The 15,893-nt window shown below is 42.4% G+C and overlaps 1 protein-coding gene across 1 annotated transcript in view; it reads left to right on the top strand.

Moving 5' to 3' along the window:
- LOC117513884 (rho guanine nucleotide exchange factor 7-like) overlaps positions 1 to 15,893 on the top strand; it is a 139,350-nt gene that overhangs the window by 120,633 nt on the left and 2,824 nt on the right. The window contains 9 exon segments of the mRNA XM_034174122.1: positions 564 to 610; positions 612 to 708; positions 4,157 to 4,243; positions 5,770 to 5,848; positions 7,353 to 7,483; positions 7,594 to 7,818; positions 8,530 to 8,623; positions 11,692 to 11,781; positions 12,551 to 12,709. Coding sequence (XP_034030013.1) covers positions 564 to 610; positions 612 to 708; positions 4,157 to 4,243; positions 5,770 to 5,848; positions 7,353 to 7,483; positions 7,594 to 7,818; positions 8,530 to 8,623; positions 11,692 to 11,781; positions 12,551 to 12,709 — 1,009 coding nt within the window.

The raw sequence follows: 15,893 nt of genomic DNA, 5'->3' as shown, positions 1-15,893 counted from the left end.
TGTCACCCCCACCCCTCAAAAAAAAGGGAACAGATTGAAACAGAATGTGGACCTTTTTAACCTCTTAAAATAGGTCAAGGTTAGCCATCTTTGAACTTGTCCAAGGTTTGTGTCCCAAGAATGTTCGCTGTGAATTTGAAGACTCTGGCAGTAATAAGACTGGACTTACACTGATAGATGGACACACGGACTGATGCAAATCTTTGCAATACCTGATGACTTTATTTGTTGGCCTCGGGTTAAAAAAGACATATCAGTGTTGTCCACGACTAACAAAAAGATGACCAGATGACCTTATTAAACAGTTCGCAGTCATGGTTGGAGTTATCACATGTAACTGACCAGAGATACTTTATCACTAATCCTGCATCATTGCAAAAAGAGGAATAAAAATAGGGTGCAATATGGCAACAATACCATTACATTCTATGAATGTTTGTGAGCAACTGTTGTCTGGAAATGTCAGAAAGAACTCCTGGAAAATGTTTTTTTTTTTAAAGAGAGGGAACCCCAATTTATGTCTTTTCATATAGTCGTAATAAGTTTTATGTGTTTGTGTTCAGTCTCAGTGTCAGGATGTACGGAAGAAGAAGAATCTGGAGTTGCAGATTTAACAGAGCCAATAAGAAACTGGAGGGTGATGACATCAGAACCCTTGGCCCTGTTCTCCACATGTCCCTCACCACAGTCCACACACAGAACTGTCAGGTACCAACTCCCTGTGTGTGTGTGTGTGTGTGTGTGTGTGTGTGTGTGTGTGTGTGTGTGTGTGTGTGTGTGTGTGTGTGTGTGTGTGGTGTGTGTGTGGTGTGTGTGTGTGTGTTGTGTGTGTGTGTGTGTGTGGTGTGTGTGTGACGAGAGAGAGAGAGAGACATGATGTGGTTCAAAACTCTTCATGTTCAGCCGAAGAATTTCAGAAAATGTCTCTGTTTAGAAATGAGTGGGCTTTATCAGTGGGCTGAAACAGATTGGCTGACCAATACATTGCTGCATTGCACAGTGCACAGTGGCACACACAGTTAGTACTTGCCTCCCAAACAGAATATCCCTCCCACAGCTGGAGCTACATTTGAAAAGCCAAACCAATCTGGTGAACCCTGACTAAAATGGAAGTTCAATGAAATCGCATTCTGAATGAATGAATTAATTATTCGGCACACAATTCAACAATAACACAAAACTCATAACAAACAACTCTACAATGATCCCGTGGTGGCCAAAAGGCTGAGGGGCAGAAGCAAATCTTAGAAATACCCACCCCTTATACTATAAATAAGAATACTGTATATACACATATATATACATGCATGCACACAAACACAATTTCATAAATTGATATCTATACACACACACACACACACACACCCATATATATGCATACATACCTACATATACACACACCCATGGTGACAAATACCAAAAGCATGCAAAATTAGTCAATGAACTCAAATTTACAAAATACAACGTTCTCATCTGTGGAAGTTCACATAGTTGGTCAAAATTGGCTGGTGGCGCCGAGTGTGACGCACATCTTCATAATTCTCCGGGCCACATCAAGATGGGACACCATCTAACTGCAATTTACATATTCCGATGGCAGCAAAACAGGATCCAAAATGATTTCAGTGCATACGAGGGAACCTCGAGATAGATCTGGTATGCCTGCTGGTATGACCTGCATGTGCCATGTAAAATAATGTATAATTAATTCCATGTGATAATCCAACCATCGCCGTGTCCAGAGTTGCATTGTGGTGCTGAAGTTAGCAAAAAAAAAAAAAAAGAAAGTAACCTGGAAAGGCTCCATCTGAGGGACAGCATGGCCAACTGCCAGCAAACTTTGGAGCGAAGTTGTGCAGTGGCAGGTGTGCACTCTTAGTGGCCCATGCAGCATTATGCACACACATAGCTGAGTGATAATTACAGCCCCATGCATACGCTAACGCACGTGCGTCTGAGGAAAAACAGCGCTCCGGTCTGCCATCCAGACATTTGGAGATCGGGCAGTCTGCAGCGCCTTTTATGGCCATCTGACAGCAGTGTGTATCATCCACCTGCTGTCCACATACACTTTGGATGCCATCGTGCAGGTGTGGACGAGGTACTCCAGATGTGTTCTGACAGAGCTGGCCACGTCTCTTTTCCCTCCCGACTGCGTTGGATTATGACAGTATTTGCCGTATCGGCATGCTTCCAGCACATTCTTGATATGTGTGACGGGGGCTTAATACCCCGTTACACATAGATGGAATCACGCAGAGTGGCGTCGGGTGTATGAATTGGTGCACATACAAAAGGTGTCAGATTTCAGTTCCAAAACATTCTGACAGCCATCTGTGGAAGTCCACACAGTTGGTCAAAATCAGCCGGCGGCCCTGAGTGTGACACATGTTCAAAACTCTCTGTGCGCCGTCGAGATGGGACACCTATCCGACGGCGGTCCATGTGTAATCTGGCGACCATCTGACCGCAATTTACATATTCTGATGGCATCAAAACAGCATCTGAAACAATCTGATCGCAGTTGATTGAGTTCTGAGATTGATCAGTCACAGCAAAGCCTGAAGGCATGTTGTACCACATTTGTCTGCCTCCAGTGGACCCCGGCCAGGGAGGGTGAAGGAAATGTTGATCTGTAATAACTGCCGCAACGCAGCTGAACGGGATGTCACTGCTGTAACACACGTGTTATTACATGTACATCTCCTAAGTCTGTAGCAGGTATGATGCGGAAATGTTTGCCCAGCACATGACGCCATAAATAAACATGTAACTCCGGTACCTCGCATTCCACAGCGCAAACAGCCGTTGAAGTCCCTTTCACTCGGCTGCTCTGTGTGCTGGCAACATCAATCAGGTGACAAATCCAACTCTGCTATAATTAAATCCCATGTGAAGCGCCGTCCCACAACGATAATCCAACTACAATTGTGTTAAGATGCGTATCAAGTAAAATGACAACAAAAAAGAGTTTAAAAAAAGAGAAAAGAGAAAGTCCACTGACTACATCTGAAAGTTGTATACATGTGGAAAGTTGGTGCACTGTTCAGCAGCAGTTATGGAGTCCAGCCAGACAAATAAAATCTAGCAATGCAGGTATACACTGATTAAACACCTAAAGGGATTTTTCACCAGACTGTACAACAGCAGGCGATCACTGACAAATATCAACCTTTTTGTGTGGCAGCATGGACAGCTCGCGTGCGCATGTGCACCCCACATGTGCACGCGGAGTGGACACACACTTATCGCTCAGATTGCCTGTTCTACACACATACATGCGTGCACTTTCATGCACGCAAATTAAAACAGTTTTTTTTTTAAATGTACTGTCAATAAGTCCTTCTAGATTCTCATTTTTTTACTTGGGGTCCCCACAGCAGATCTGATATGGAACGACATGCTAATTTATCACAAGTTTTACGTCGCATGGCCTTCCTCATGTAACTCTGCATTACATGGACAGTTTAAAAGAAATTTCACAATAAGAAATGAGAGTAGAGGTATGGACCTGAAAGGATACAAATACTTTGTTGCTTTTGCTGTACCTTTGAGAAAAATTATGCTCACTTTTTTCTGTGTGTTAGATTGCAGTTTTGTGGTCACACCACAACCCTTAAAAGGATTACCAGGCAGGATTATCAAACAATGGATGAATTTACATTCCAGCCTGTAAGACAATCATCAATCACAGATGCCCGATGTCCTCAGTTTCAACCAAAGCCATTATCCATTCATTCTCTATACCCACGTATTACACTTAAGGTCGCAGGGGAAGCTGGAACCTATTGCAGCAGTCTTGGGCCAGAGGCGGGGTACACCCTGGACTGCACACCAGCCTATCACAGGGCCACATAGACAAGCACATTTACCTACAGTCAGTATTAAGATTCTTATTAACCTAACCTGCATGTCTTTGGAGGTGGGAGGAAGCTGGAGCACCCAGAGGGAACCCACACAAACACACCCATGCAAACACAGTCAGAACATGCAGACAACACACAGAATGGTCCAATCAGGATGCAATCCTCGAACCTTCTTACTATCAGGCAACAGTGCTAACCACTAAGCCGCCGTGCTGCTCCCAAAACTGTTAGCTATGTATGTGCAAAATTGATAGTTCGATGTGTGTGACAGAGTTTTGTTGTTTTTTCAGGAATCAAATGAGCGCTACATCGTCCTCTTTCCTCACACTTTGCTCCTGCTTTCTGCAAGCCAGAGGATGAGTGGATTCATCTACCAGGTCTGTTCCAGATACAAGCATGTTTGCAGATTGTGAAGTGGTTAGGGTGCAATCTTGGTCTATCTCAGACTGACCAACAGTCAGGTGCTAATTGTCTCACAGCTCGTACATCTTCATCATGACTTAGTTGTCCCACAAGCAGACTGATATTGAAGAAGAAAAGTAATTTTGACCATTGATAAAACATAATTCCATCATACTATGTGGTGCATGGAAACTGCTGGGGATTGGAAACTTAAAAAACTGGCGTCCTTTATACAGCGTGACAGTATAAAGTTTTGAGGAAGTGACCCTTCATCACTGCATATTTATTAGTAGCAAGGAGCTTTGCATGAGCTCGATTAGCCTCGTTTGTTTCCATGGAGTTGATGGCTGACGTGATTGTTGATGGCTGTGTATTTCAGAAACACCACAGACACCAGGGTTTTGAAAAAAAAAGGCAGCGAGACAGACAGCATCTCTCTCTCTCTCTCTGTCTTGTACGCACGCATTTCAGGTGTATAGATAGTGATTAGAAAATTTATGCAATTTCAAACAGGTCCAAAAAAGACGGGCTAGAGCAAATCCACACCGGTCACACAAGGGGGAAATAGAAGGATAAATTCTATTTAATTTAACTTTCGAGTAATGTAGCCTGTACATCACCTTAAACTGAGATAACTGATGTCTAGCATTAATGGAAGAGGAGCAAATTCTGCTGAGGCTCTCCTCCCAAACACACTCATCAATTTGCTACCCCAGGTCTTTCTCCCAGACCGCTCTCAAAGATTGTGTACTAAAATTAATGTGTTCATAAAATGTTTTGACAAAGCTTGAAACCAAAACCTTAGAATCAGGCAATCCAGTAAGAGTGAGTAAATCCGCCCAAGAAGATTTTCACAAGTACTATGTGATTTAAAACAAAAATAACTGGAGTCCTTAGCACTTTCATTGTAGCTTTTGTTGTGCAACAACAGCATCACCATTTGTGCAGCACCCTCACAACTCACCCAGTCTGTGAGACTGAGTCTATTCTGTACTGCTTCATAGAGGAGTTTCTCACAACTGCCACCTGCTGTTTGAGATAATATTGCAACAGGGAATAATAGATACATGCTACAACTTCAGCCACAACTACATATAACTCAGACAGTAGCTAACAATTAGTTTCATAATCAATCAAGAATAATTAGTGAGGTTGTTAGGTTAATAAAAGACAAAAGAAAGCCAATCAGTGCTTTCCAAAGCCCAAGATGATGCCTTTAAATGTCTGGTTTTGTTCACAGCCTATAGATATACTGAATATCTTTAGGTTATGGACAGAACAAGACATTACTGTCAGGGGCAAGTAAAGAAACTAGTAAAATAAACCAGAAATCATTCACATTTACTGTAAGATGTAAAAATTTGAGAATTATGGCATTTTTTCCTTCAATAACTCAAAACAAGGAATTGATTATCAAATTAGCAAACTGTTGGTCAGTTTATTAGTTAATAGCTCTACATATAACCAAGGTTTAACTCTGGGTTTGTTTTTGTGTCTGTAGGGGAAGATGCCACTAACCGGAATGCTTATTTCCAGAATAGAAGATGGAGAAAACCTGAGAAATGCTTTTGAAATATCTGGTGAGCCCTGTTTTAAATACATATTTGATCATCAGGGAGCACAGTGGATTAGTGGTTACCACTGTTGCCTCACAGCAAGAAGGTTGTAAGTTCGATTCCCATCTTGGGCCTTACTGTGTGGAGTTTGCATGTTCTTCCTGTGCCTGCGTGGGTTCCCTCCGGGTGCTCCGGCTTCCTCCCACATCCAAAAACATGCAGGTTTGGTGAACTGGAAACTTTAAATTGTCTGTAGGTGTGTGTTCGATGTGAATGTGTTTGTGTATATGTGGCCCTGCGATAGACTGGCAGTTGTCCAGGGTGTACCCCGCCTCACGCCCTGTTACTGTTAGGATGAGCTCCAGCCCCCCACCCCATGACTCTTAACTGGAATAAGGAGGTTTTGAAAATGGATGGATGTTCAGATCAGCTGGGTTCATAAAATTCATATAGTCATTTTTGCAGTCTCACCACATTGAGGAATGACACCATTCAACTTTTCACAAGTACTTTGATGTCTGAACCTGGTGAAGCAACATAATCATTTAAACATGTACTTACTGAGAAATTGCTCTAACCTTTGCATATGATAAAGACAAATTGGTGGACATACAAAATTGTCCCTAAACGTGAGCTGTTAGAGTAATTGTGTAAAATTTCCTGGCGTTTCTTATTGTTGAGGTGTTTAAGTATACACAAAAACATTAGGGTAATAAAATTACCCTAAAATGTGCTGATGTGGACGTATGTTGTTGAATGGCTATGAATTATCTTAGAATATTTTTGCCAGGGTGTTACAGAAGTAAATTGAATTGACTTTGTACCCACCCTTGACCTTCTAGCTTATATTGAAAATGTTCCTCATCTTAAGGGTTAAATAAAGTTTGATGATTTCTATATTGTTTTTTGTTATGTAACAGAGTGACAACAGATAAAATGACACTCCAAGAGTGCACTGTAAACATTTAGAGCTGCATGTTAGGGACAAGAGCTCGACCAGGTATTGAATTACAGGCCCTACTGTCTGTATGACCCAAGGAGCCACCTGACAGATTTTTGCTGCTGTCCAAAACACTGATCATTGCACACAGCCTCACAAGTCCACTTATTTCCGTGGAACTGCAGACAGTTAATCTCTGTACAGCTCCCCCCAACCCCCCTCCCCAGCACTTTAACTTGCTTTTTGCCTTCCAGTCACATGACGTCATACACTATATCCAAAACAGGAGGAAACAAAGGAATATAGAAATCTTACATGAAGAAATTCCGTGGCTTCATACAGTCATCTGCAGTGCAGAGTAGGTGGTTGTCTGGGACAGAAGTTAGAGTATCACTATACAGTCCAGAGTTTAATAGCACGTGTACTTCATGCTACCTGTCTGGCTGGGAATGTAATATAAGATGGACTGGAAATTGTAGACTGTCATCTGGTTCACACTATGGATACAGAGACAAGCTTGTATAAGACGTACTTCTTCCTTAGTATCTTGAGTGTATAAATGCCTGAATATAAAGTTGTGTCACACAGGTGGACAGTGTGAGCGGATGCAGGTGGCATGTAACAATACCCAAGATCTCCAGGATTGGCTGGACCTTCTCACCAAACACACACACACTCCGTCCGCACATGCACACAAGCCTCTATCTGTCTGTCACACAGTAAGTACTCCTGCTTCTAAACAATGAGTCAAACAAGCCTTCATTCCCCTACTGAGCAGATCCCTACTGCCTTCAAAATGTCACTCCTTCACTGACTCTCCTCCTCCCAGCTACCCTCCCTCCCTGTCACACCATCTAGACACTCAGAGTCTCATGCAGGAAGTAGTGGAAGTACCTACCACACGCTTCCCCATCTGTCTTCATATGGGACGCCACAGAGCAGCAACCCCATGTGGGGGCCGCTGGAGCCTCCAAACACTCCTAAACCCTGGAGCCTCAGCTGCCTTCGCCCTGCACCTCCACTCCGCCCTTCTGCTGCTCTTTGCTGCAAGGAGGTACTGTACTCTGACATGTATACTGGCAGGATGGTAACATATAGTACACACTGATCAGCTGTAACATTGTGAACACTGACAGGGGAAGCAAATAACATTGATTATCTCATTACTGAAGCACCTGTCAGTAGGTGGGATATATTAGGCAGCAAGTTAGCATTTTGCCCTTGACGTTGATATGCGGGAATCATGAAAAATTAGGAAGCATAAAGATTTGACTGACATTGACAAGGGCTGAATTATGATGACTAGACAACTTGGCCAGAGTGTCTCCAGAACTGCAGTTGTTGTGGAATGGTCCCAGTTTGTGGCAGTCAGTACCTGCCAAAACGTGGCCATGAAAGGAAAACTGATGAGCCAGCGATCATGAGTGACCAAGGCTTATTCATGAGAGTGGATAGCAAAGGCAAGCTTGTGTAGACTGATCCTACTGCAAGAAGAGCTACTGTAGTTCAAATTGATGAAAACATTCATCTTGGTTTTTATAGAAAGGTCTAGTGGAATCCATGCCTCAAAGGGTCAGGGCTGTTTTGGTGGCAAATGGGGGACCTACACAATATTAGGCAGATGATCACAATATTATGACTGATAAGTGTATACTTAGTATACTGATCTATTGTGTGTACTGATAAGTGTGAACTTGTGTGACATTTGATATGAATAAAAGTTTATTACCTGTGTGTTGATGCATTTGTGTCATGGTGTTTGTAGGATATGAGCAAGAGTCCAAAGAACATGAAGAAGCTGCTTCCCAAGAGGAAGCCAGAAAGAAAACCTTCAGAAGAGGACTTCACTGTGAGAAAGAGTATGTACTCATTTTCACATGAATTCACTCAATATAAGTTCCTGGTTCCTTTGTTTTAAATTTAAGCATGACAGATGTTTCTGCTGCAAATGTAAATAAGAAGATAAGAAGCTCAGTTACACTATGATATTAAATGTTAAATTATAATAGTATAACTATTGAACTATCATGTGTCAAGAACCGCTATGAGGAATGATGTTTGATAGTTCAACAGAACTATACCCTACTTTTTCTGAGTCAGTCTCAGAACTTCTCAATTGCCCCTTATACAATAGAAATGAACATCATTAATGGCCCCTTCACACATAACATGAAGTTGGGCGAATGAGGCTGAAACGGGATGAAAAAAGCAAAAAAAAAAACCTGAATTGTGAACCTCAAAAAATTCCAGCCACTATCAGGAGGGACAGACAGTCGGACAGCGGTGTACAGATGCTGTACGATCCTGAGACCGTTTCATGCATGCACACAAACACAGTGCGAGCATATGAGAGGTGTGATACCACATTGCACTCACACAGCAGTGGAAACAATTAAATGTTGTAAAAATGTACATAAATTGATGAAAATGTGTAAGGACCAAATAATGAGAGAGCACAGAACATCATAAGACGAATGAATGTACTGTTTAAATGTTAAGACAATCGTGTTACTGGTAATGATGTGTAATTGATGCCTGATGACGAAACAAATGGATTTTGTTTTGTCTGTAAAAATATTTAAATCCTGTTGTAAGAAGCAGACAATACAAGAATCCTTTTGTTCCTTTATGTTCATGAACCATGGCCATGGACATAAACAAGGAATTAATGAACTGACATGAATGAATTGATGCGCTCATATCAACACATCCCTGAAGACTGTCTTCTGCCCCCTGTGACCACCTCCATACCACTCTGCTGATCACAGGTTGCCACCGAACTACACAGATGTAAAGTGGTTTTAAGTAGACCAGGTTATGGTCCGCTTTACCGAGCAGGGGGAGGGCTGTGGCACTGTATGCTTCCTTGAAATTAGCACACAGCAGGTCCACAGTCTTATTGTCTCTTGTTTTACATTCCACAAACTGCTTGAAATTGAGAAAGGATGATGAAAGGGTAACATGGTTAAAATCCCCAGAAATGGCAATGAAAGCACTGGAGTGCAGCGTCTGCAGCCTCGCCGTCGCGGAGGTGATGATGTCACTGGCCCCCGATGTGTCTCTCGCCGGGGGATTGTACACAATAAGAACAATGGCATGGGACAACTCCCTCGGCAAATAATAAGAAAGAAGACTCACTGCCTGCAGCTCAATGTCTGGGTTGCACACACCCTCCTTCACCGTAACATGTCCCGGATTGCACCACTTGTTGACCACGTAGAGAGCAACTCCCCGCCTTTTTTTGCCACTGTTGGTGCAGCTTCAGTCCCTGCGCACCAACTGAAAGCCGGGCAAACTCACCACAGAGTGTTGGGAAGGTGTCGTAACACGGACCCACAACAGGGGGCGCAAGTGAACGGACAATGGATAAGAAAAGGAGTAACAATTTAATGTTGCGAAAGTACACAACGGAATACAAACAGAAATAACAGGTGCCAATTGTATACAAGAGGACAGTGGGCAGGCTCGAAGATAGGAGACCTCTGATGAACGAGGAGCCGGGGCCCACACCGCTTCCACCACCAACGGCCTGAAGAACACCGGAGCCGCCAAGTCCTGAATCCCCAGGTGGTCTCTGTCCTCCGTTGTCGGCCCTGGTACTGCTGGCAAAGAAGAAACAGAAGGAGGTGAGTGTGAGTCCTCACACCCAGCAACCTTTACACTCAAAGTCTCTGGGAGGGAAAACCTCCACCTCCAGATATGTTTCTTTCGTGCAGCTCCTGTTGGTCCCTCTTCTGGATCACCACAGGAATGCGGCTGCACACAGAACAAAGTTTAGACAATCGATAAGTCAGCAGAGAAATTACCTTTGTGGTAGATGATTTCTCGGCGAGGAGGTGGAGTTGTGATCCGCTTCTTGTAAGGAGGTTAATGAGAGACAGCTGGTGAGGTTGACAGGTGACAGCTGTCACTTCCAATAGCTCTGGCGCCCTCTCATGCTTGAAGCCCGCACTCCAAGCAGGGCGCCGACTGGTGGTGGTGGGCCAGCAGTACCTCCTCTTCAGCGGCCCACATAACACAGAGTATGGCATGTTGTCATGCAGCCATGTCTCCATGAAGCACAAGCCTGAGCCCTCAAAAACACACAGTCACTCCTCACAAGTGATGTTAATGCATCTATTTTGTTCACCAACAAGCTTACGTTCCTCATTACAATGGAAGGCAGATACGGCCAATATCTCCTCTTCCTTTGCCCCCGTCTCCTCCGGCTCTACAGCCCCAGTATTTCCTCCATGTCTTTCCCCATTTGGGTTACAGTGTCAGAGCTCCATCAGCTGATCCCTCATGTAGACAAAGGAGCCCTGGCACTGCACTGCCATGGCTGGGCCCCATAAACACACCAGGAAAATGATAGATAATGAGTGAAGCAGCATGTATTCACTGGCCAGTAAGTTATTAAAACTATTAACTAAACAAAGTAGAGAAAGAAAAGCCAAATAGATAATAAAAAGTGGTTAAAAGACACAATGACAAGGAGCACTCTGGCAGGCTGCTGTCCATAACAGTGCCATCTTGGAAAAAAAAAATGTTGAATTTTTTTTCTTGTCCGCAGAGCACGTCTCACAGACCTGCATTGAGCAGCTGTCAGATGTTAATTTGCTCTAACATGATGGAACAAAATATTGTTCAAGTACACAACCTGTCTCTGTACTTGAGCAAGACAGTTGCATTGTCCCGGTCTGCTCAGTTGTAAATGGGTAATGACCTTGACTGGAAAAGTAACCTGAGTCAGACTGATGTCCCATCCAGAGGTTCCACAGCTTCACACTATGGAACCCTGAGATAAGCATGAACACTAACAGACCTCAGTGCCTGCATAGGACTTACTTTCTCTTTTCATAGTTGTTGGCACAGAGAACAATCCAAAACCACTTATTCCATCAGCAGTTCAGATCCATGTACTCCTTCCTGTACTCGTCTGTCTCAGGTACTGCTGCACTCGAGGAAGATGCTCAGATACTGAAAGTGATCGAGGCCTACTGTACCAGTGCCAAGACACGCCAAACTCTAAACTCCAGTGAGTACACGTACCACATCAGCAACCACACACAGTCACACACAAACTTTATTTTCTTTCTTGTTTATTTGACGACAGTGCACATTAATGAACACTTTGTACATTTTCATGCCATAGTGTAAATACGTATGCCAGATTTAGCTAAAAGCTACTTTCCATCTGTAGTCCTCAGACACACAACAACAAACAATAATTACAATAAATAAATTAAAACAAAACATGAGATTATGTACAATGCATCTCACCTGTGTTGACAGGTTTGATTGTTTTTTAGCCATTTTTAAGCTCATTTTTAAAAGCACTCAGGGTGGGGCTGTCTCGTATAGTTGTTGGAAGGCTGTTCCAGTTTGTACAACCCTTCACAGAAATTATGTTTTGTCCTGTGGCTGTGAGCTGTCTCACTACTAATGACTGTTCTCTGCTTTCAGATCTAACAGTGTTTTTCTCCTCTCTTTAATCTAACCCCCTTTATCCCTTTCTTCACTGTTTTGTCATCCTCAAATATTTTATTTTTCTCTGAACCTATTCACCCACGTTAATGCCTTGTTTTCCTCATCTCACCATCCGTGAAGCGATATCTTTTACCCCATTCACCATCATCCATTGTAATGCTCATATTTGATTCAAATCTTATGTTTGACACTTTACCATCCACACTTTTGGTATGATTTGACTCCCCGCCTTCTATTCCACATGGTTCATCCCTCTCGCCCTCAATAATTTTGGTTTATTCCAAAACTCACCTATTCCTGGTCACCTTATGGCACAGCTTGGCAAGGAACTGACCTCATGCACAACCATGTGCTTGCTGACACCAGCCTCACCATCACTGGTTTCCACAGCAGCCTGCCATGTTCTGACCAGTCAGAAGATTCGGATTATGACAGTATCTGGACCACCCATAGTTACAGGACTGCCTCGTTTTCGCGTAAGATATTAGTGTCACAAACATTCTTCTGCTCCGCCCTTATATTGTGCATAACCTTTCACCTGCTGTGTGTGTGTGTGTGTGTGCGCATGTGCGCGCACGCACATGCACACATAGCATCTCTCTGTGTAGTTTTACGACGAGATATGCATTCCCAATAGTATAACTGCAGTAAGTACTACTGTATATGTTTTGCTGCTACTGCAAATAGTGTGACTGCACAAGTAGTAAATTAGTTTTACAACAACACCATGGGGCATACAATATGTGAATCCCAAGACAATGGCAAAATGAATATGAAAATATTTCTGCAATAACAAACAAACATTCATTTATTTGTTGTATTTAATCACAGTTAGTCATGGCATGTTTTGGGTGAACTTGAAATAGTCATTCCCATTTGTTGTCCCCGTAAGACAAACATGTACAAAAGTTGGCTTCAGTCAGAAGTTTTGTGAGAGAATCCACCAAATCTCCCTGAAGTGAAGCAGTGAACCCCTAAGGATAAGTTTTGTGTTTTTTCATTTGTGTTTACTTCAATTTCATTTAATGGTTACGGTCATTTCAATTCATTGTGTACATGTATCATGAACCCACTTATGTAAGAAGCATCTAAATGGTCATGATATAATTACAAGAACAACTCTGTGCTGGACTTCAGACCAAGTTTTTTGGTGGTCGATGGTGCAGTTGCTCTTTCTCCTTCCTGACAATAGACTTAATCCACCTTGACACTTGCACAAATTTGATATTTGCACTGGCATACAATCTTGCGTATCAATAAGTAAACTCATCATAAACTGTAAACTATGCAAGGCTGTGTACTAGTACGCAAAGAAAATTTAGAAATGTTCAAAACTTTTGGCATGCATAAATTTTATGTCGCTTGTGTGAACTAGTCATGAACATTGTGCAACTTATTTGCAAATACTACATTTCGATGTGTGTCATTGTGCACAGGGCGTGCAGTTACACGCATCGACCCAATTAGATCATGAACTGTTTACGACATGGTCATGATAGATTGTGCAACGTTAACACCTTCTAACTTGTCGTGAAGTGGGCGAGTGGGGCCCTGGCATGAAGAGTTCCCACATAGTTTGCGGACAGCGTGAACACTTTGTGCATTCCATGATCTTGACACTCATTGGGCATGCCAGCTTCACACATTCTTCACACAGCAATCAGCGAAGACTGCCCACTCTTCATGCACCTATCAGCGATGACCGCTGTGGTAAATGTTTAACATTCCCTTTTAAATATTGTAGATGTTTTTGAAATAAGACTAAATAAAGGAAGGACTTTTAATTGATTTCTTTACACAAAGAATTTAAATTAGTTCAAATGTGTTACTAGATCTTCATGGACCACATTTGTGATCACTATGGGTCAGGGTTTGCCAAGGAACAGCACCAGCAGGAGACAAGTAATAGTGTAGTAATAATAGTGTGACAAGTATTCACGCTGTTCTTTCTGGGTATGGTGCCCAGACAGATGCATTAAGCCCTCCATTTGACATCCTTCCCTCCACCCCTGGCACCTATCACATTATGTGTTGCAGAATCTTCATGGTCCACATGTGTCAACACCAGTGGGTATCTGATGAGGATGATGTTGTGTAAAACAGAAGCACACATGGTTATCAGGTTGGATCATCTCTTGGTGCTGTTATATCATAGTAGAGCAACATCTGGACCTGAAATTGGATTATGAAGAGATGTTACATTTATAATAAACATAACTTTACAGATACATTATCTAACTCATAAGAAAGAATGAAAATGCAACTGTTTTACAAAGCCTCTTGGATCTTCCTTGTGAAGTTCTGTCACTGACTGGTCATAATGTCTAATCTGATGTCTTCTAATTAACCATTCCCTCACTCACACTGTCCTTGCTTTCCTTTTCTAGTTGGGGTTATGCCTTCTTCTTTGGCCTGTTCTTTCTGCATTTTCTCCTGGTCTCCAAGAAGTAGTGCTACAGCTGTGAGATAATATAGAGGCCTTTTCTTGTTTTTAAGAGCTTCTTCTGTGGCGTTCAACATCTTGTAGGATCAGCAACAAATTGAGCAATGAATAGAACAATGTGATGCCTGCTATTTTATATAGCGTGGCATCAAGTGGGACCAAATAATGCCACAACTGCTTCACGCATGCGCAAAGTGGTTGTGGCAATGTACGCCTTCGAACGGGGTGTAAATCAGTCGTGATCGCATGCCATTGTGTGCAGATGCGCACCATTTTCGGTCACGCATTGCGTGAAAAGTGCGTAACCTATGCGTAAACATAATGTGAAAAGTGCACAACCTAGGCTTCAAGCTTTCAAGCTTGATGTCACTCACTGGCAAATCTAGATGTCACTCACTGGCATGACGAATTGCATGTCAGTGTGGGGATCAAATTCATGCAAGTGTCAAGGTGGCTTTATTTTGACAAATGACGCAACATGGGCACTGGCCATGAAAATGACAACTCTGTCTTTTGTACACTAGCATTGACACCTGTATGTGGATTTGCACTGCTATGTGCTAGGTGGAAAAAAGAATTAGAGTCAGACTGAAAGTAGAATCATACTAGATCTTTGTCTTGTGGTGTGTTCTCAGTATGTGTCTACATGTATTTGGACACTTCATTGTGCAGAAATGGTTGGGATCATTTGTCGTTGTCTAAAGTGGCATTATTATGCTGTAACTACAAATCACTTTTTTTACTACAGTACAGACTGTTTCCGTTTGACCAAATTGTGCCTCTTCTTAATCCATGGCCATCATCTGTGTGTGGCCAGATATTTTTATTTTGCAAATGAAAATGGAGTTTGCACATTACTGCAGAATGTTTTAAAACTGCTCAGTGTTAGCTTGTAAGCTTTTAGGACGTTACAGTGGCCAGTCCTGTTTATTTTGCTTGGACATTTAGAAACATTTCAAAACAACTTCTCAAACAAATGTGGTGATAATGTTTTTACGTGTCTCGTAAAAAAAAATTGAATCAGTGTTCATTAACTCGTGCTAACAAGGAGTTAAGCATTTCAGCTTTGACTGTACAGACAGACAACTGCCTTCACATTTTACAGTTACATCAAGCAATAAACGTAACAGGAATAAATTAAATCAAATCAGTTTTATTTATATAGCGCCAAATCACAACAAACAGTTGCCCCAAGGCGCTTTATATTGTAAGGCAAA

Source organism: Thalassophryne amazonica, chromosome 1 (genome assembly GCF_902500255.1).
Source record: "Thalassophryne amazonica chromosome 1, fThaAma1.1, whole genome shotgun sequence".
NCBI classification, from domain to species: domain Eukaryota; kingdom Metazoa; phylum Chordata; class Actinopteri; order Batrachoidiformes; family Batrachoididae; genus Thalassophryne; species Thalassophryne amazonica.
Note: the sequence above shows the minus strand (reverse complement) of the source record. Positions and strands in the feature narration are given on the sequence as shown.